We start from the raw sequence: 19,898 nt of genomic DNA on the forward strand, positions 1-19,898 counted from the left end.
ATCTAGATGATGAATTGAAATATTTTCATGTTGAACAATTTCTTCTTTGAAATCTTAAATCAAGTAAAGTAATGAATGATCTATGGTAGACCAATGGTATTTGCAGTAAAGGTAAATGGAAAGTTCTAATAGTACATATACAATTTTGCAGAGAGACTTGATCCTCCCTGCCAGTCTCCAACATCAAAATCAAAACGCTGGGAATATGCTGCGGTTACACCTTTATGAAACCGACCGAATGCCCAAAGGCTCGAGTATCCGCTCCTGAGCCACCTTGTTGGCAATATGTCCTCCCTTCTCCAAAGAAATCGCTCCAATAATGGCATACATGGTGTGTGCCAGGACCAGCTCCAGTCCAGATGCCATCAGGTTGTTAGGCTGTTAAGAACAAATCGTTAGCATGAAGATTCACATTTCACCCAATGACTGAGGGTTCTCACCTTGCGAGGCTCCCATCGGACAACCTTCTGCATCTCGTATTTTTGTGCCAGCTCGGCCAGCTTGGACCGGTCGGTCAAGAAGCTCTTAGTGCTGGGAGAAAGGTTGCGCAGGCCATCCAGCGCAGCGTGGGAGAAAGGCTCACGGCCAAACTCGTCCACCTTTGCGGAGCTGCTAGCAGGTGTAGGGTTCTGCGCAAGAGCAAGCGATGCCTGCAATTGAACGATGCGTTTTCCTAAACAATCGTAAGCGACCATTCCCATAAGTCTATCACAACATATGTCCATTATCCAATTGCATACCGAGAAAAGCCAATCGATCATTGAATCCGCGGCGTCCTTGATCGAAACTCTTGTGGGTCACGGCCAACCACTTGGTTTCCTCCGAGAGATAATTCTCGCCGCCATTGCCCAGCATACGGATGTAGAACTTGTCAAGGACTTCGGGGTCCGAGTTGTTGTGGAATTCAGGACGTCCAGAGTGCATGTGCAAACTGAATGGCGCCTTGGCCTGCGGAGGAGTGTACGACCATCGGGGTTGTTCAGCCTGGGTAGTTGGGGGCTCCGCGGTCTCGGGGTTGGTGGCGAAGGAGCGACGAGGGATTAATGTGACCAGGGAGCGAGGAGCGGCCTTTGACGCGATACAGGCGGACCTGACCGCTCGTGTGGAGAGATTCGAAGCCATGGTGGACGGTTGGACTGCGGATGTTGGTTTTGGACCTTTTGGTCGTGAAGATGGAAAGAATTCAGCCTCGGCGGTGTGGATACTGCCGCTTTGTTGATCCCCCGACTTGTTACTCTACAGCTATGTACAGCCTCACTAGGCACCTGGCAATAGCAAAAGAGGAGAAAAAGAAAATATGAAGAAGAAAACAGGAAATCTAAGTTCGAGACTTGCAAAATACTCCGATGTCATTGACACATGAGATCATGTTCCGAGTTGATCTGATTGCTCGATTTGTATGTCAAACTAAACATACTTGAGGGGGTCCGAGGCACGGAGGTTCTTCACCGCTGATGCGTGAGAGCTTGCTACTCTCAAAGCTCTGGCTAAGGTAGTATCATACCTGGATCAGGAATGCATTGCATGGGCCTACCACTTGCTCATAGCCCAGAAACCAGGGTGCGATTGGTATCGGGGCTCACCCGCCGCACATCCGGCGCTGCCATGCTCAACGCCGCTCTGATCGTGTTAGTGTCATGACTCACAGGAAAACTAATGCAGTTTGCAAGGTGGATTCTAGCGGTCAAGTACTGTTCTATCTGAACCAGGATTCTGATTATACCGCTACTTGAAACACCACTCAGTCTTGCCGCACTTTGATGCTTGTTGCAGGCTTCCCACTTCATTACCTGCATTAGTCCTGTGCGATTTTATTAACTCGACCCCGTTCATTGTCTCTGCATGTTCCCTTTGGAACAAACTTGGCCTCGGAGGCAGGTTATTTATATGAACAGCCCACTGGAACCCCTCTATTTCAGCAATGTCCTTCTCTGGATAAAATGGCCATGACATGATGTTCTAGACACCTGGTTATTTGTTATCCCACATCGTCAATCCCGAAGAGCTCCGGCGAAACAGAACTGCTAGGTAACCACATCCAGATCTATTACTGGATGCTGAAATACAAGCAAGTGCCGCAAAACGATCTAAGCGCGGCCCAACAACCCGGGCACAGGTCCGTATCCGCTGCCGAGAGGTAACACCGATCTCGAACAAGTAGAGTTCTAGATGGTCCAGACAAGCCCAGCATGAATCTCAGGAAGAACATTCGGTGACCTTCTATGGATGCACCAGAAGGTTTCAAGTCAATGATCTGCTTCGGCCGAGCAAAAGGTAAGGTTAAACAAAGATCAACGCACGGCCGATTTCGAGATTGCTTGATGTCTCCCACGGGTTTGTACAGCCGTGAAGCCGGCCGAGACACGGTGGTTGGCTCGAAGAAACCCTGTTTTTCCGTGCTGGACAGAATGCGGAAATCTTCCTGCTGTGTCATCATGTCAACGGCTCTTTTGGGTGCCCCCCTGAATAAGGCAGGAGACTTTCTGTGCTACGGCGGGATGCACCGCTTGATCCACGTGTGCTTGTACTTCTGTTGTGTGTGCAGGACTGCTTGCTACATCCTCATGTTACCTATTAGGGAAGCCGTCGAGAAGAAAACAACCCATGAGGTTTTCCTACTCAAGGATAGTCTGGTAGAAGGTGTATAATGCCATTGTGATGAAAAGGCTACCTCGTTGACATGAAATCAATGGGCTTTGCATACATTCTATGCCTGCCACTTGAATCAATACTAATCCATCACGATTGCCACGCCCAAAGAAAAATCGATGGGGTAATCATTGCATGATTCAGCAATCAATGTTTTTCTAGGATTCTCTACAAATATCAACAACTAGCATAACATCCAATTAATCCCATTGCCTAGCTTGACTATCCGAGAATAACAATTTAGGTCAGTAGCCGCACTTCACCCTTAAAAAGTAATTCTCATCGATCAAGATGCCTGCACAATGCCGAGGATCGACGGCTCAGACCGCTGGTGTCACTCCACTGGAGACTGCAGGCCCCGGGAAGCTCTGGGGAAAGGATCTTCAGCCAGCAAAGATACAGAGAATTTTTCTTTTAAGCTGATTTGTTGATTAGCTAGAGTGGATACTCTATTTCGCCGCTGGCTAAAAAATTTCCTAGTTACATACATGATACATGACATTGATTGCTTCAATGGGTCCATGCAATGGAGACATGGAGTGGCTACGGTACTTGGCAGTCAAGTACCAGATGTATCTTTTACCTACACAACTTGAATCAGAAAGAACTTGATAAATTCATTTTAACAAAATCCTAGTAGAATGTATCTTGTACTGTGTAGACTGATTCCGAAACAATACCAAGGCACCAGCCGCACTACCAAGGTCGAGACGGGTGTCACGGCTTCTAACGTTTATACAGCAAGTTCCGTCGGGCCCTTGCAGAGTCTACCGAGAAATTTCCAGATCTTAGCAGCTAGAAGCCACGCCCAAGCCCCGGTACGCAGTGCAGTAAGGAAAGTATTCATCTATTTTCAAACAGTTTCCTAGGATCTTGATTGGGATGATCGGATGGCGGTGTACGACTTGGTGTGAGGCATGGCGTCTCCGAAGGCCCCGATTGCTCTAGAGGTCTGTGAACCGTTAAATAGAGAGGATTGACCTGCTGAAATGATTCTTATTTTTCAAAAAAAGTGCAAATTCAATTCTGTTGCTACTTTCTCAACCATCAAGTTCAAATCCTTACTAAAGTGTCTTCCACACCGGTCTTCTATCAATATCCACATATTTATTATTCTTTGTTTAAGATACAGTATTTCACTGTGATCTTGTCCAGAACGAGTTACCTATCTGCTCAACTTGTGCTTCCTCTAAAGCTTGAATCAACCATAATGTCTGCCAACACTGTGTCTGCCCACTCTTTCTCGACTCAAGTCTTCTATACTTCTATATCCACACTAGCCTGCAACCATTCCGTGCAAGATCCACCATCGCCACGACCATTCCCTCCCAACCCTCCCCCAAGTCCGGCTTGAATGAATGGGTTTCCAGTTTTGGGGCGTTGTGTTAAAATCAGGCTGATAGGTCAGTTTTCCTTCAAACTTTAAATACGAAGTACATATGTGCAGCTGGAGAAGCTTACGCTAACTCGAATTAGACTATTTGAAGGATTTTCCTTGCCTGTCCGCAATTTGTTTTGGATATTGAAACGAAATCTAATGATATCAATGTTGGAACGGTCCTTATGGGTTGGAGATTCTCGGGGGAAGGAATAATGGAGGGCTGAGAGTTCGAGTGCTGTTTGAGGAACCGAATTCATAACTGCGTTCAAGTTATTGACTTCAATTCCTTGCTATGATGATTAAAATGTAAGCCATTGAAGGCAACTTAGGAGTACTGGTGTACCGAGGACCAGAATGTGTATTTGGTTCATGACAGACATCAATCGCCTTTTAATAGAAAATAGATATGTGAACAGAAAACCCAGTAACCGGGGTACTAAAGAAACTTAGAAGGGTAAGATTTCAGTAGCAGAAAGTAATTGTTAGAAAAAAGAAATAGCGCCTTTTAAGAGCCGCGCCATGGACCGGATTTCATGTATAGAATTCGACAAAATCACTTTAATAACACAAGGAAACTCAGAGGTATGAGAGATATGAAATCACAGGAAAGCAAGAGCAATAGCGCTGGTAACGCTCAGGCCAACAACGGTCCAGCCGGACTTGATGATGGCAGAGTTGGTGAGACCGCGACCCAGATCCCAGGTCAAGTGACGGATACCGTTCATGGCGTGGTAGGTGAAAGGGAGGGCCAGGGTGGTCTTGAGGAAGACCTTAGCGGCGAGGGGAAGGGCACCCATGGCAGCGACCATGGAGGCAGACTCGAGGTGCAAGCCGAGAGCAGGGGAGGCGAGGTAAGCGGTAGCCCACAGGTAGAGGGTACCGGAGAGGGCGACACCGCTGATACGGTGCAGGGAGGAACCGATCCAGCCGATCTGGGGCTTGTAGATAGTGAGATGGGGAGCGACGGGACGGTTCAGACGCTGCTTGGCCAGAATCTGGGTGGGGTCCTCAGAGTTGGAGGAAGTGTGTCTATATGGGGAAGATATCGCGGGTTAGTTTTTAAGGATCGAATCGATTGGATGACGTATGAAGTTGTCGCGGGGTGACATTTCCGGGGATGAAAGAGATATCGAGGAGTGTTGTATAGTCTCTGGATTCGAGGGAACTGACCTCTTCTGAACATTGCCGAGCGCCATGGTGGCGGGCGAAGCGCGCATCACCATGGACTGCATGAGGTTCGGCTGCTGGACGGCGACTGTAAAACCGGGTGAAGAATTGTTAGTCAAAGGGTCAATTCCAGAGGGTCTAGAGGGATTGAGTGGGACCTACGCCGTCGCAGCGATTGTTGAGCAACCTTCTGAGAGAACATGATGCTGGTTATTGACGATAACTCTCACGTTGTGAAGTGAAGAATACGGCTATCGCGAATGATCGGAACGGTAACCTCGGGTTTCGCCCGTCACGGGATTGAGGACCGGGAACCAATGGAATTGCAGACAATTACACCCGGAAGATCCTTCTTCCAATGTCATTTCGGGAGGTCATGTGACTATATATACCAGGTCATGTGATCTATTCTCGCTTGTTAATTTTTATTAGTGTCTTCTTCGCTTCCGCTTCCTCTTCTCTTTTCCTTCATCACGAGTCTCCGCTCACGTTGATGTACCACTTGTGGAATGAAGTCGATGTGCTTAGCACCCTCTAGTTTCGGCATTCTGTCGCGACATCGAGGGACTTTCGAGGCTCGGAGAAGGACTCCCGTCGTTAATCGCCCATTTGTCTCTTCCCATGAGTCCGATGGGTTTCATATCAGGGTTACATATCAATTATCAATGTTAAATGTAGTAAATACTTGAATGTTAATCACTCGAGTAAGATTCAATATTGAATCCATGGTTTCGTGTCCTCTAGAAGGCGCTGACTATAATAAGTGTCTGGGAAAGGGGTACCCTTTTGTGGATGTGCCAGCCTTCCAAGCTGTGTCCTATAAACTCCAGACACCTGGACCAGGTATTCGCTCCCAGGTTGATGTTCTTCAAGTTTCAATCTCTGAAACAGTGGAGCATGATATTTCAAGCTAGACTCAGGACTTGCTTGATGCTGCTTTAGTTCCATGTGGGTTAATGCTGTTTAGTGCTAAAATATCCTGAGCTTAAGCTCATATGGTCACATGCGATTCTGGCATGTACTGCTTTAGCATGTGGAGAATTATTTACAGTCATATTGAAAGGGTATCATGCTCAATGACATAATGATCTATAATGATTATTCTGTTATGAATTCTTTGATTTACTCTGATGTTCATAACTATAATGCTTCGGCCTGAGGGTTAGGCCGACTAATCCATTTAATGTCATGGTGCATCCGAACCTCGGCAACTTCTCCTCCCCCACAGCCCAGGTCCGCGGCTTACCCCCGGATTTAGGGACCTCTTAATACAACGTTTCTTCCAAGCCACATCACTCCTTCCACTCCTCCATAGTTCTGGGATTTATTTTTCATATCGGATTTTTTTTTCTTAGTACCCTTTGAGACATAGACTTCCTTCAGGGATCGCTATCATTAGATACCCCACAACCTTCTCCTCTTCGACGAGATGCCTTTCAACACAGCCCTCACGCGCAAGCTGGGCATTCGCGGTATGTTAGATTCGATCGGACCAAATTGATCTACACGAAAAACTCATGCCATACAGTGCCCGTCGTGCAAGGAGGCATGCAGTGGGTAGGATACGCCGAGCTGGCTTCAGCAGTCAGCAACGCCGGTGGACTAGGACTCGTACGTCATATCCCTATATCGTGACTTTCTTTCACTATACCACATGATCTCTCTGTCCATTATCTGATATCTAACATCAAAATTCAGCTTACTGCCCTCACTCAACCCACCCCCGAAGACCTGCGCAAGGAAATTCGACGATGCCGCACCATGACCAAGTACCCATTCGGCGTCAACTTGACCCTCCTCCCTTCTCTGGTGCCCCCAGACTACGCTGCCTACGCCCAAGTCATCATCGATGAAGGAATTAAGATCGTTGAAACCGCCGGTAATAACCCTGGCCCTGTGATCCAGCAACTGAAGAAAGCCGGTATCATCATTCTACACAAGTGTACCACCATCCGACACGCCAAGTCCGCTGTAAAGCTGGGTGTGGACTTCCTGTCCATCGATGGTTTCGAATGTGCTGGCCATGTCGGTGAACACGATATCACCAACTTCATTCTTCTCAGCCGTGCTCGCCAAGATCTAAACGTGCCGTTCATTGCCTCTGGTGGTTTCGCTGATGGTCAGGGTCTAGCTGCTGCTTTGGCGCTCGGTGCCGAGGGTATTAACATGGGTACTCGATTCATGAGCACAGTCGAGGCTCCTATTCATAACAATATCAAACAGGCTATTGTTGATGCGCAAGAGACGGATACCGCTCTTGTCATGCGTCGATGGACAAACACTACGCGTCTATTCAAGAATAAGGTTACCCATGAGGCGCTGAAGGTTGAGCGTGAGAGCAAGACTGATGACTTTAGCGTCATGGCGCCTCATGTGAGTGGTAAGCGTGGTCGTGAGGTCTTTATTAACGGTGACAAGGACTTTGGAGTAAGTGATACCTTTACCCTTAACGTAGAGGGTATGTTCATACTAACAGCTGGTTTAGGTCTGGACTGCTGGTCAGGTTATTGGATTGATTCATGATATTCCCACTTGCGCTGTGTTGCTGGAGCGGATTGAGAAGGAGGCCCTGGAGGCTGTGAGCCGGACTCGATCGCTGTATAACGATGCCCCTGCAAGCAAGCTTTGAGCGGTCGTATTAGCTATTTTTGTATTCATGTATCTTTCCAAATAAAGACCTTTGGATTTGTGCCCATCCATAATCCAGTACATGGCATTTGACACCGAGAATGTTTTTTTTCAAGTACGGATATCCCCATGCGGGAATCCGTTGTTTCCCAACATTTGGAGGTTAACATGAATCATGACTAATGTACAAATCACTTAGCAGGACTTGAATTGGAAGGCCACTGACAGCCTCATGCAGCCACAGCTGCAGCCTGGAGGTGCAGGATGGCGTGCCCAACCGGAATATGAGCAATCGGGAACTTGATTCTTGCCATTACGGATTATTCCCCAGAGTTGACATTCGATCTACATTGCATCTGTCGTACGGTGAATTTTGCTCAAGAACTTGGTAGCTCCCTCATGCGCTCGATTGTCAAACATCGACTGAATCACCACATCCTGGAGTTCAACTGAGACCTGCAGTTATTCCCAGTCAGACCGCTCTTCTTCCTCAAAGCTTGACTTTTAAGATAGCTTGACCGTAGAAGAGATCGGAGTTAGATCTTCAGGTCTGGAGGGTCAATGCGCAACATTCTCCAATCTATCACATTCTTCAAGAGAGCTCTTGAGAACGAAGATCGACATGGAGCCGTAGATCTCCACCATGACATTCCTGCCCACATAATATAGGCACCAACCTCATACTAGTATTCCAGATTGCGGAAAACCTCGCATACCATCGCCTGGCAAAAAATCCGTTTAGTAATGACGTGTGCACCGTGCGCTGAAGCTACTCGTGCTGGGCGCCAGGGGTTATGGGGCATCCTTGCTTAACTCCCTTGGGTCACCTGGGGAATGCGGCTTCCGACACCTGCTACTGGGTTTGTTTGGATCGACTTTGTAGAAACACAGTTAATCTGCAAGCTTTGCTCATGACTGCTTCGGGCCTCTGTTGCTGTGCAGAGGAAATTGCGGTGCCTTATTGATGTCCTGTTACTGAATGCTTCCCGAGTGTAAGATTGCTTATCCACTATTGTAATGATGAAGATACCGAAATATGAGTACTTTTGACAACCACCATCTGAGATTTGAATTTCTATAGTATGAAACGTACTCTTGATGATGCGGGTGATGCGTGTGATAAGGCTGCTGGTGTCGAATCTACTTGAAGCGATCGACTGTTTCACTGCAGTCGCTAGCTGCAACACTAACGGATCAGTATCTTGATCGCGGAAGTATCATTCGTACAACTCTTTAGCCCCAGACAAAATGCAGTATGTAATTCATTAATTGTAGAATTCTAGGTCCCCCTTGCCCCAGATTTGACTCGTAATTTCTTTATCAGTTATCACTCCCTCAGTTGCGTTAGTGCAACCTCTCCACTCTTATACTCCACTACTGGCATCTACATGTTCATATTATTAGTGAACAACAATACTTGAACGCTGGAAATACCATACACCAATAACCATGGGCTTCATTTCGTCTCTTACTCGCTCGATTTGCAATAACAAACTATCCCGCAAATTATCCACCTCGAAACCACACAACCCTCATTACGATGACTCCAAAGACCTGATCAAGATCTCTTCCAACACTGGGTCTCTCACACGAGTTGATAGTATTGCTTCCACAATTCGTCTCTCGAACCAAGAACCTATTACTCCAACGGAGTCGCCAACTCACCGGAAAAGACTTACGCCCGCCGACCTCAATCTCCAAACACTATTCGATAATGCAGAAGCGTTGAATCCTGCAACAAACCATGCAGTGAGGGCATTCACCTTGCCTGAGTATCCAGTCTTGCAGATGGATACAGTGCAATCACCATCGGATTATACGGAGAGGAAATTGCAGGATCCTATTGATACGAGTGACAAATGGAGTGGCAAGAAGAATATGGCCCGGAGATCAAAGAGTGTGAGAGTTCCAGTTGACAGAAATAAATGTGGAAAGTCGGGTATGAAAAGTTCTGGGATAATCGAGCCAGGGTCGAAGATCAAGAGATCCATGACTGGTTTATTGAGAAGGGGCTCTTCTTTGAAGATTCCGCGGTCTTCGTTGTCGTTGAAGACGTTACGGGGATCAACACCAGTGAAGGACTTGGATCGAGTGAGTCTTACGGAAGACAACTTTTCTTTTGACGAGAAAGCGGAATTGAAGTGGTTGGAGCTAAATGGATTGAATGATCGGGGGTTGGACTTTGGGATTTGGCATAGCAATGAATTCGGACATCCTTGGTACTACTAGTACATAGTTAAAAGTTTGAAGAGAGGTTACAAAATGGAATTATTGGCGTGTGTGATAACTTCCAAGATTGTACATAGAGACAGGTCCAGATGATGCTGGCTTAACAAAAAAAATGAAGCTACGTGTACCTACATAATATTGGACTTTGAACAAAAAAAATGACTTCAAGTTGGATTAAAAAGTATCAAGGAGCCTGATGGGTTGGAGAAGGTTAGAGACTTGGGAGTATAACCGAAAGCCACCCGAGAGGAAAGTTTTGAAGTTGTTTCCAATTTCTCGGTGTTCAATGCACCTTGAATGGGAATAGATACAGCAGGAGGTCTAAGGTTGAATAAGATGATTACTTGGTTAGAATCAGGTGAAGGTACGAGTGTGGATGTAAAGCGCAAATCTAATGAATTAAACTTATATATGCGAGAGAACACCGAGGTAGACAACAGCTCACAACGGATCCAGTGCACAAGACAAGAAGCAAAAGCACCATGTCAAACAAAAAACTTGAAACAAAAACAGTCTTCTTTCTCCGAGGGGGTGCCACACGACACAGTTAATGATACACAGTCTGCGATGCAGGTAGCCAACTATTGAAAACAAATACCAAGCGCCTGAATCCATCCCTGATGATCGATAACGGTCCACTTTCACCATCATGTCAAGAGCTAAGAGCCGAGGCCCGATGGCCAGACATGGTAACCAGTGCTTCTCGCATAATGCCAGATAACAAAGGAAGAGGTTTAGATGATGGAGCCAAGGGCAACGCAAGGAAGGCCAACGCCGACCAGGTCCGAGTTCTGAGCGAATGTTAGTATATGTCATTTGGGTACTTGAGATGAATGAGGTACTCACGGCGCTGGAGGGGGAGTTCTGGCAGCAGGCAATGTTCTGCTTGCACTTCTGGTTGACAAGGTCCTGGAGGGGAATGCCAATGAGGATGGGGACTGTGATATGTTAGTATCTGATTGATCTCCAAGTGATGAGATGATGACTTACTCTGAAGATCCAGCTTGGAGCACTGGTCGAAGAGACCAAGACCGTCGGCACCAGAGCCAGCACCGATCAGGTTGCTGAGGGTACCGCCGAGCATGCCAGAGTTGACATCGGTGGTGTCACCGGCGTAGGTGGCCTTGTTACAGCAAGAGAGCTGAGCCTGATCACCACACTTGGCCTGAGCCTGCTTGACAGTCATGCTGTCGGGGACAGGGAAGCGGACATCGGTGTTGCCCTTGTTGTTGACACCGTTGGCGTTACCGATACCACCGGCAGCGGGAGCAGGAGGCAGAGCAGCGACGAGGGCGGCAAAGCCGAGAACAGCAGACAGAGTGAATTGCATTGTGTGGGTTTGGGATTGAACGAAAGGTCTCGGAGATTATAAAATCTTGAAATGAAGACTGAACTCAGAATGAGAAGAGAAGCTTAAAGAGTGTGATGCGTGATGAAGAAAGAATAGTTTGGGCGATGAACAGGCAGTCCTTTATACAAATCACTGGAGGTCTGTGAGCCCTCTCAATCACCGAGTCCAAGTCAAAGGATGTTTACTCTTCTCCTCGGAATGCAGCCCACAAGGAAAGGGAGCGAGTAGATCACTCCACTTTCCTAGGGCTTTCGACCCAACTAGGCCTCCTTCCTCAACCCCTGGTATGGATCTACTGGCCCTAGGGTATGGTTTTCACGCGAGTCAAGCGTCTATCCTAGCATTCCATTGCCCTGGCACTTCTTGGTTCGTCAAGTCAGATCCTCGCGACTCCACAATTCCCCCGTTATGCATCTGCTGATGGGATATCCTGTAATGTTCTACCGAGGTCTAGCTAATATGATCCCATGATGATATTTTACTGTTGAACTTTGCCTATAATCAATGCACTGTAATGACGCATTCAATCAAATTTCACCATTCTAATTCCATTACTCATAAACTGTTAAAGAATTAGCTATCAATATTCACTTCGAGAGTGGGTCAATGATCTGCTGTTCCTGACTCGGACCCAGCCACCAACGCCCCACAAGGGGCATAAGTTCAACAAACCCCGAGGTCTTGTTTTGGTCCCTGCAGCACCTCGGGCACTAAATCATGCATCCAGCCTATGAAAGGCCCTAGAGTTAGTAGTAATTTCTAGTAAGCGCGAGTCTTGTTTTGGGCCAAAACACCGTGGAGTGCGTGACGGCATGGCAAATCATGCTGCAAGGGATAGTTTGTCCACCAGTTAATTTCCCCCATTCATAGCGGAAGCTCCAGTCACCCTTCATTGTTTCGCGCCCTTGAGCCACGAGCAGGAATTAGAGATCGCAACGCTGCAAATGTACGATTCTCCACGAGAACTCCCCGATCGGCATTTCTGTTCAATTCTCCAAACAATGGCGTAGGTGGGTTAGAAGCCCAAGGACTAGCCTACTAGCTGGCAAACTCTAGGAGTTCCCAGGCGTACTGTCTAGACATTTGATTGACTGCTCCGCATCTACTGAGGCCAAGCAATCCGACACCCCTTTGCTTGGGCATCCTTGTATCCGCTGTTGCTTCAGTTCCAACCTACTTTGTCATAGCATCACATTATCAAGATTTAGCTCTGATTTCCCTGCTTGGAATGACAAATTGAAATTAAAGCAATCCATTCTATGTAAATCACAATTTAGTTGCTCATGTATCATCAATGGTCGTTATTTGAGTAAGGTTACAAAGCAATCCCGGTGCTGTTGTGTGGGCACAAGCTGGTAGTTATTTTTAATACTTCTAAATTTTCAACTTATGTACTAACTGAGCCCGAGTCTTAACATTTGGAAGGTATCACATACCTACACCACCTGAGCAATCTTCATACGCGCTACGGTAGTCTTTACACCGTCCTCCACGGCCGGAGCTCCGGGCAAGCCTCTAAACTGCTTACGTTTTGTACATACATCTAGTAATTCAATTTTTGTTCAAGTTCTCATAGTAGTGCTCTAGTAAATTACTTAGAATTCACAGTGAGATCAATGTATGGATATGCAGATATTGGCAGTACTTAGTAGGCATGAATCGCATGATGTCGATCTAGAAGCCCTCGACGTAGACGAGTTTCATGAATTGGTACTTGGTACTATTATTATTGAAAACTTTTACTCGCAATTGTTCAAATCTATATTTTGAGATCAAAACAAGTCATTTAAATTGAGGATCAATCTGAAGTTCAACCTTCAAATGTTTAATTGAACTTGAACTTGTTGGAAGTTGAAGTTCGGATGAAACAACTTGGAATGATATATATACATGGCTGTATCACTAGCATGCCACTTGGCCAGCATCAATCGAGACATCTGGAGATGACAACTTGAACTCGAAGTTGTATTGCGTGTACGCATGAGTTCTACTATGAGAGATCACCTGCTTAACTGAATTGCATATTATCTTGAGCACTCAAATCTTTAAATAAAAATTTGTGTTAACGTATTTAGGTTGTTTTGAAGCCTGGTGCTAGTATAGATGCTCTACGGCTATGAGCCTATGACGGCCCGAATAGATCTACAAAGCCCCACCAAAATTGACCATAACAAGGGGTAACTCAAGTGCTGTGAGTGCCTCAGCAAACAGGCCATCAATTGAGTGCCATCGCAAGTGCTGCACATGTGGTTAGGTAGCATCTTTAGATCAGAGCAAGTTGTGGACCGCTTGATTCACATGTACGGAGAAGCATCGTGATGCAGCCCAGATTTCGATCGCTTCGGTAATCTAGCCGAGACCCTGATTCAATCTCATACAATAGCCCTGTCGATCAAGAGCCCTGGAGATCCATTGGCTAGGGTCTCATTCAAGGTAAGGGAGGTTAAATAGAGCCTCATGCAGGGCCCCTATTATAGCCCTAGAGTCAAATCGGATATCATCTTTCTTTCGATTTAAACCAGTTTCCCAGGCGGTGTTTCATTACACCCGCTTTAGATTTTTGTTAGGGTTTATTCATACTTGAATATTCAAGTTGAACAAAATCAAAACTCTGTCTTGTGGACATTCGTTGATATCATCAAGGTCTCTAGGACTAGAAGGCTATGTAAGAGTCAACGGTCAATGAATTCAACGCAACATCACAAACTAGTTCCTGAGAATACTCATCCCCACTCATCCAAGACGCCACTTGGAACCACCAAGTTTTCACGCCGAACTTCATAGCAGTTGTATAGTCCCAATACTCAGGTAACCATCCAGCTGACTCCCAGTCGAGAAACCCGGAAAGATGGCCATCGTCTCCGACAAGAATATTGTGAGCCTTGTGTCACCGTGGGTGAATGTGATCCGATGTTGAAATTTGCGTATATTGTTTGCTTGGACCCGTGCCTCGAGATATTTTTCAGTAGTATCAAAGCCGTGTCCCGAGGCAGGACTTATCAGGAACTCATGAAACTCAGTATCGTTCGCAAGAGGACCCATGGTATGATCTGGTACTCGGGCGCTCCGCATAGGCATGTTAATGACAGAACATATACGCCTATCATAAGGCGAGGTCCATTCACGCATGGAAGTGAGGCAGGTTTTGAGTTCAAGCAGCCATGGCTCCTCCAACTCGACATGGAGAGAGTCGTATGAGTTCTCGAGTTGAATACCCGGGAGTCTTGTCATCAATATTGACCAAAGACGGTTATATGGCTCATTGGGATGCTCTCCACAAGATAGGACCTTGGGAACAGGCATACCGGCAGCTCGTGCCATTTGCATTGCGGCGACTTCCTCCATGCTGGTTCGATTGGACCACTTAAGTATAAGACCAAAGCGCGATTGCATGACTCGGGCATCCAAGTTGATGCCATACCATTCAGAGTACCATTCAGATATGTGATATAAGGCCCTGTGCAGTAGGCCCCATGCTCCAAGTTCGAGCTTTCCAGGACAACGTGGGATACTCGGTGCGATCTTGCATATGGTCGATCTCATTGGCCGAGGCCAGGTAAAATCAGGCCGGAATATTGACTTTATTGAACCCATCTCATCGGACCAAACAATCGTAATCTCTGGGGAATGGCACTGTAGAAGTCAGATTATTTGCCCACATTTTAAAGCATTTTTTCGTTCAAATTTTCCAAGTGGGCCTACTTAAATTTGCTCAAGTAATATGTGCGAGAATGATACAGAGAACGAGGAGAGGAGAAGTAAACGAGAGCTGATGGAAAAGTGTGGCTGGGGAATCAGAATGTCGTACTATTGGTGCACTGAACTCAAATAGGGAAAACTAGCCGGAAAGAGTAATTGGCAGATTTGTACTACATCAAGTCAATCATAATGAAATACATCTTATCGCTAAAATTAGATGAAAGAAACCACATACGCATTTGTTCCTTTAAAAGATCAGCATTGAGGTGGCATACTAACAAAGGAGAATTGATAAAAGAACTTGGAATCCTTTGTCATTGACAAAGTCCTGATTAATTCGCTCAAGTCGTTTCTATTATCAAAAACTACAATAGTATAGTAGCCTTCTAGTCTGGTATATAAAAGTATTAAGTATTTGATCCTTCAAGTTCCAAACCTTAAGTTTCAGCACCACCACTACATAGCACCTAACCATCAAAGGGTCCCAACTTGAAGAACTTGAGATTAAAAATCAATATTGAGATTAAAGATCAATATTTCCTACAACCATACCGAACTTGATAGCTGATACCATGAATACTGATTTCCCTCTCGGTACCAAGTGTTGGGTTCATCTCGTTTTCAACCTCAAGCAAGATAAGGGCAAGTCGGACTGGGATGTTGTCGAAACTGCTCGTGAACTCGTACTCCACGGGAGGACTCACGAGACTGCAACTGCAAACCTCGACGGTATACAAGATCTTGATCTGATTTGGGAGCCGATTCTGTCGATTCAGGTACCCGTTCCCTCAGCAGATTTTGTAGATCTGCTTCAAGCGTGTGACAGGATTCTAGAAAACTGGAGTGATGATTTGAAGAGCGGCATTTGGCTTCCATTTGATACAAAATTGCTCTTCAAGGCGCCTGGAATGTACAATCAGGTTGCGCTGGGTGTTTATTGGGATGAAGTTTGTGGAACCTATGGGCATCATGAAGTTGAGATTCGTCGTGCTAGGGGAAGATGAGATTTTGCAGCTCTATGTGTAAGTATTGCTGATATTATCGTTTAACAAAACTCTAATGATACCATCTGCCTGTGAGAAATAATGAAGATTTCAAAGCTATTCATATAATGAAGAGGTGTTAGTGTCTTCCAGCTATGTTCACTAAAGTGGTATGGTCGCAGTGTAGTTCAAGCCCTTGAGATTCCCCCCAAATTATCAGGTGAGACATGTCCAGAAGGTATATCAAATCATGTGATAAAAAGCCTACTAGGCAAGCATGTACGTTTTTGCGGCAATTTTTATTCTCTCGTTATTTAATTAGCAATGTTTTGAATGGGACTCAAACTGACCAGTTGGTGGGTCGACTAATGTCTGGACGGATAGTCGCATAAAAGGAGAAATAAGTGTTATGTACCCGTAGACTTCAATTTTCTTCTTCAATGTAAGACATAAGAATTAAATAAAGATATACAAAAGAAACGTAATGAGACATGTCTTGAATAGTAAACACTCTCGAGGTCTTATACTTCGATTCCGGTTTTGGTTAGGCGGTGAAGCGGAAGTCAATCTGCGCCTCTTTTGCCTAAACTCCGAATGCGCTAAAGCTGGCGCATCACACCTCAACGTTCGACTCTCTCGAACGGGGAAGCGCTAACTGCCAGGATGTCGGATCAGTCACCTAATTCTGCACAGAAGCAAGAGGCACTCGAGGACAGTGCAGTTGCCTCGAACTCGCCACACGACCAAGTCGACACCGCGACTGAGCAGGAACAACAAGAAGAGGAACAAGACGCGACTGAGCAGAAAGAGAAGGACACTTCATCGCCAACTCACAATTCCGATAAAAACCCCGCAGAAGACACATCCGCACCCCCATTACCCGACGAGATCCCTCCGCCCCTCCCCGACGAAGCACCACCAGGCCAAGCCGAGGACGACGGATGGGAACCCGTATGGGAGGCATCATCACAAGCATACTATTTCTACAATCGTTTTACGGGTGTTTCTCAGTGGGATAACCCCAGAATCTCCGAATCAACAGCTCCGGAACCAGAGACAGCCCCAGAACCCCCACGGAAGAAGTCTCCTGTTCTGGGTGGCTACAACCCCGCCGTTCACGGAGACTATGATCCAACTGCGTCATATGCACAGCAATACGAAGAACAAGAAGAAACGAGCACCGCTGCGGTAGATCCCACAGCTGCTTACGCAGCTGCTGGGAGCTTCAACCGCTTCACAGGTCGATGGCAAGCGGACTCGATCAACGCGGACAGACACAATGATGAGAACAAATCTGGCCGACAGATGAACGCATATTTTGATGTCGATGCTGCGGCAAATTCACACGATGGTCGAAGTCTGCGAGCTGAGCGAAGTGCAAAGAAACTGAGCAAGAAAGAGCTAAAGGTGTTCAAGGAGAAGCGACGAGAGAAGAAGGAGGAAAAACGCAGAGCTTGGCTGCGGGATTGAGAAAAGTCATCTTGCCAGTTCTCTTCTCTTCGCATCATCATTATCATAAGGGCTTGGTCCGGGGCGTTTTGTGTTTGTTTCTTTCTTGGGACCTTGTGTTCCTGGCATTGTGCATAGAGGCAGTTTTCTTTTATTTTCTTTTTGGCTGCGCTACCAACATAACTCTTGTTCAAATAGCATGTGTATTACTATCAACAGAATTTATCAGCGGGGTTGTATTATATCATTGAGTTCTGCACCCTTTTCATTCCTCTCGACCTACAGTGGTTGTTCCACTCGTCATATAGTACCGAGAACCCCACTGTCGGGTCATGTGACTTCCATATCAAAGTTTCTTCGAAAGCGGCGAACATTGAATTCAGCCGGATCTACTCGAGAGAAAAGAAACGCAGAGGTAAGGAAGTCTGTTTGAATAATTTTGTCGTATTTTGTGTGTGTGTTTTTTTGAACCGAATATTGAAGTTTGTCCAATACCCTGGTGGTCTGATTTGGTGTCATGGCGTCGTTGATCAATGCGCCTATCAAAGACTGCACAAATCCAGAGACGCTATGATTTAATTGCGTGTTTTATTTTTTATTTTGAGTTGAATCCCATGCGTGATTTATGTACTATGTTTATAGCCTTGATATCTTGTGTTTTCATTTACATGAAAGATTTTTAGACCATTTTACTAACACCCCCACTAGCACATAAAATTCTTCCTCTCACGGAAATATACCGCTATCAGAGGAATACGGAGGCTTATAGAAAACACAGACGAAGAGAAAAACTCAACTTATCCCATTTCAACAATCTTCGATCAACTTATACATAATGGCCGCCAAGCCCACAGTGCCGGTTGCTCTGTCTTCCGAGTCAATTGACGACCTCATCTACGATGCCCGAGCTGGTGACCTCGAGGCTCTGAACGCCGACATTGCGGCTCTTGCTACGCAGCACAACTGTCCCGAGTGGCAAATTGTAGCTTCGGCCATTGATCTCGAGGAGGAGAGCGAGGGCGGTTCCGGATCTTGCGTGCTGCATTTCCCCGCTGCTAATGGAAGCGCTGGTACGTAAAATCCTGACTCAATCGATCTGGTGTCATTTATCTGACTCTTTCCCAGAAATCCTCAACTCTCTCCTGCAAAAGTTGGCTGCTGCGGATGTGGAGCAGCGCACGGCTCTCCTTAACCACTGCAACTACTCTGGTAACACCCCTCTGCACTGGGCTGCGTTGAACACACACTTGGAGTGTGTTAAGGCCCTTGTTGAGGCTGGTGCGGATGTTGCTATTAAGAACGGTGCTGGACATGATGCTGTCTTCCTTGCTGAGCGGGCTGCCTGGTCTGCCTCTGCGGAGGAAGTCAAGGAGGATGAAGAGGGTAACCAGGAGATCGAGATGACTATCGGCGAGAGTGAAGAAGGTGCCGGTGGTGAGGACCAGGGTCCTGGTGAGATGTCTGCGGGCAGACAAGTTGTTGAGTGGCTGTTGAGCTCCGAGAAGGCGGGAAGCTTGGAGAGTGGTGCTAATGAGGGTAGTGCCTCGGCTTAAGACTTACTATATGATGATACATTCAATAGTTGAGATGTGCAGGTGGGATGTGATTTATGGATCTATGAATTAAAAGTTTTAAAGATGTATAGACAAAAGCGATTTGGTTTTATCTTGAAGAAATCTGTACAAATTTCGACCACTATAGGGAGGCACAAAGGTACCAACCCGATTTTCTATGCATAAAAGTCATCCACAGAATGTCTCAAATGGTCTTAACCAAAATTCTGGAAAGCACAATGTTGCAAGAATCTTTTATGCAGACCATGATCTCACGATCTGGAAGAATACGAGTACTACCAACCGATTGGTCTTTCTTGGGCATCCGATCATGATGTATCTCCTTATTCCCCGGACTCATCGGTTCGACTGGACTTCTCCCCGCATCAACACCATCACGGACCCCGGATTCCCCACGACCCTCACGTCACTTGTCCCATCTAAGAAAGCCAAGCTTACGATTCTCTGACAGATCGTCATCTAGACCAGGTGTCCCTTTGTTCCGAGGTTGTTTCCACCTATGAAGCTGCCAAGAATGTGCCCAACAGTTATACATCTGCTGATATCTATTTGTTTTTGACGGCAAGGTCACCGACTACCGGCTCAAGTCCGAATTCACCGGTGTTGTCTCTGACATGATGATCAGAAAATGCAACCTAGATACCTCGAATTTTGCACAAAGAAATGGAGACAGCAGGAGCAGTAAGTGAGACAGAGCAAGAAGTGAGTCTTAAAAGTTGAGAGCAAAGGTAGTATAATGAAACTGATATGTTAACTGTTCTGCAGATTTTATATGTTTTGGCAAGATT

General features: G+C 46.2%; 9 protein-coding genes across 9 annotated transcripts; 5 read left to right on the forward strand and 4 right to left on the reverse strand.

Moving 5' to 3' along the window:
• Window positions 1-222: 222 nt before the first annotated feature.
• On the reverse strand, window positions 223-1,122 carry N7483_002740 (mitochondrial 54S ribosomal protein mL57; the record flags this gene model as incomplete). Its single annotated transcript, XM_057086177.1, has 3 exons — window positions 223-378; window positions 441-673; window positions 741-1,122. The coding sequence occupies 3 exons, from the start codon at window positions 1,120-1,122 to the stop codon at window positions 223-225; spliced, it is 771 nt and encodes a 256-aa protein (XP_056952326.1).
• A 3,507-nt stretch (window positions 1,123-4,629) lies between these two features.
• On the reverse strand, window positions 4,630-5,399 carry N7483_002741 (uncharacterized protein; the record flags this gene model as incomplete). The annotated part of the gene is made up of 3 exons (XM_057086178.1): window positions 4,630-5,059; window positions 5,201-5,285; window positions 5,360-5,399. The coding sequence occupies 3 exons, from the start codon at window positions 5,397-5,399 to the stop codon at window positions 4,630-4,632; spliced, it is 555 nt and encodes a 184-aa protein (XP_056952327.1).
• Window positions 5,400-6,626: 1,227 nt separating this feature from the next.
• On the forward strand, window positions 6,627-7,826 carry N7483_002742 (NAD(P)H-dependent flavin oxidoreductase; the record flags this gene model as incomplete). Its single annotated transcript, XM_057086179.1, has 4 exons — window positions 6,627-6,669; window positions 6,726-6,808; window positions 6,896-7,624; window positions 7,683-7,826. 4 exons carry the CDS (start codon window positions 6,627-6,629, stop codon window positions 7,824-7,826), a joined length of 999 nt encoding a protein of 332 aa, XP_056952328.1.
• Window positions 7,827-9,274: 1,448 nt separating this feature from the next.
• Window positions 9,275-10,054, forward strand: N7483_002743 (uncharacterized protein; the record flags this gene model as incomplete). Its single annotated transcript, XM_057086180.1, has 1 exon — window positions 9,275-10,054. The coding sequence occupies one exon, from the start codon at window positions 9,275-9,277 to the stop codon at window positions 10,052-10,054; it is 780 nt and encodes a 259-aa protein (XP_056952329.1).
• Window positions 10,055-10,788: 734 nt separating this feature from the next.
• N7483_002744 (hydrophobin family protein) lies at window positions 10,789-11,384 on the reverse strand (the record flags this gene model as incomplete). The annotated part of the gene is made up of 3 exons (XM_057086181.1): window positions 10,789-10,845; window positions 10,901-10,992; window positions 11,045-11,384. 3 exons carry the CDS (start codon window positions 11,382-11,384, stop codon window positions 10,789-10,791), a joined length of 489 nt encoding a protein of 162 aa, XP_056952330.1.
• Window positions 11,385-14,183: 2,799 nt separating this feature from the next.
• On the reverse strand, window positions 14,184-14,750 carry N7483_002745 (uncharacterized protein; the record flags this gene model as incomplete). Its single annotated transcript, XM_057086182.1, has 1 exon — window positions 14,184-14,750. One exon carries the CDS (start codon window positions 14,748-14,750, stop codon window positions 14,184-14,186), a length of 567 nt encoding a protein of 188 aa, XP_056952331.1.
• A 926-nt stretch (window positions 14,751-15,676) lies between these two features.
• On the forward strand, window positions 15,677-16,108 carry N7483_002746 (uncharacterized protein; the record flags this gene model as incomplete). The annotated part of the gene is made up of 1 exon (XM_057086183.1): window positions 15,677-16,108. One exon carries the CDS (start codon window positions 15,677-15,679, stop codon window positions 16,106-16,108), a length of 432 nt encoding a protein of 143 aa, XP_056952332.1.
• Window positions 16,109-16,750: 642 nt separating this feature from the next.
• Window positions 16,751-17,557, forward strand: N7483_002747 (WW domain-containing protein; the record flags this gene model as incomplete). The annotated part of the gene is made up of 1 exon (XM_057086184.1): window positions 16,751-17,557. The coding sequence occupies one exon, from the start codon at window positions 16,751-16,753 to the stop codon at window positions 17,555-17,557; it is 807 nt and encodes a 268-aa protein (XP_056952333.1).
• Window positions 17,558-18,371: 814 nt separating this feature from the next.
• Window positions 18,372-19,089, forward strand: N7483_002748 (ankyrin repeat domain-containing protein; the record flags this gene model as incomplete). Its single annotated transcript, XM_057086185.1, has 2 exons — window positions 18,372-18,606; window positions 18,662-19,089. The coding sequence occupies 2 exons, from the start codon at window positions 18,372-18,374 to the stop codon at window positions 19,087-19,089; spliced, it is 663 nt and encodes a 220-aa protein (XP_056952334.1).
• Between the last annotated feature and the right edge of the window lie 809 nt (window positions 19,090-19,898).

Source organism: Penicillium malachiteum, assembly GCF_028827825.1.
Source record: "Penicillium malachiteum strain IBT 17515 chromosome Unknown utg000001l:1.0-8184562.0:1.0-8186909.0, whole genome shotgun sequence".
Taxonomy (NCBI): domain Eukaryota; kingdom Fungi; phylum Ascomycota; class Eurotiomycetes; order Eurotiales; family Aspergillaceae; genus Penicillium; species Penicillium malachiteum.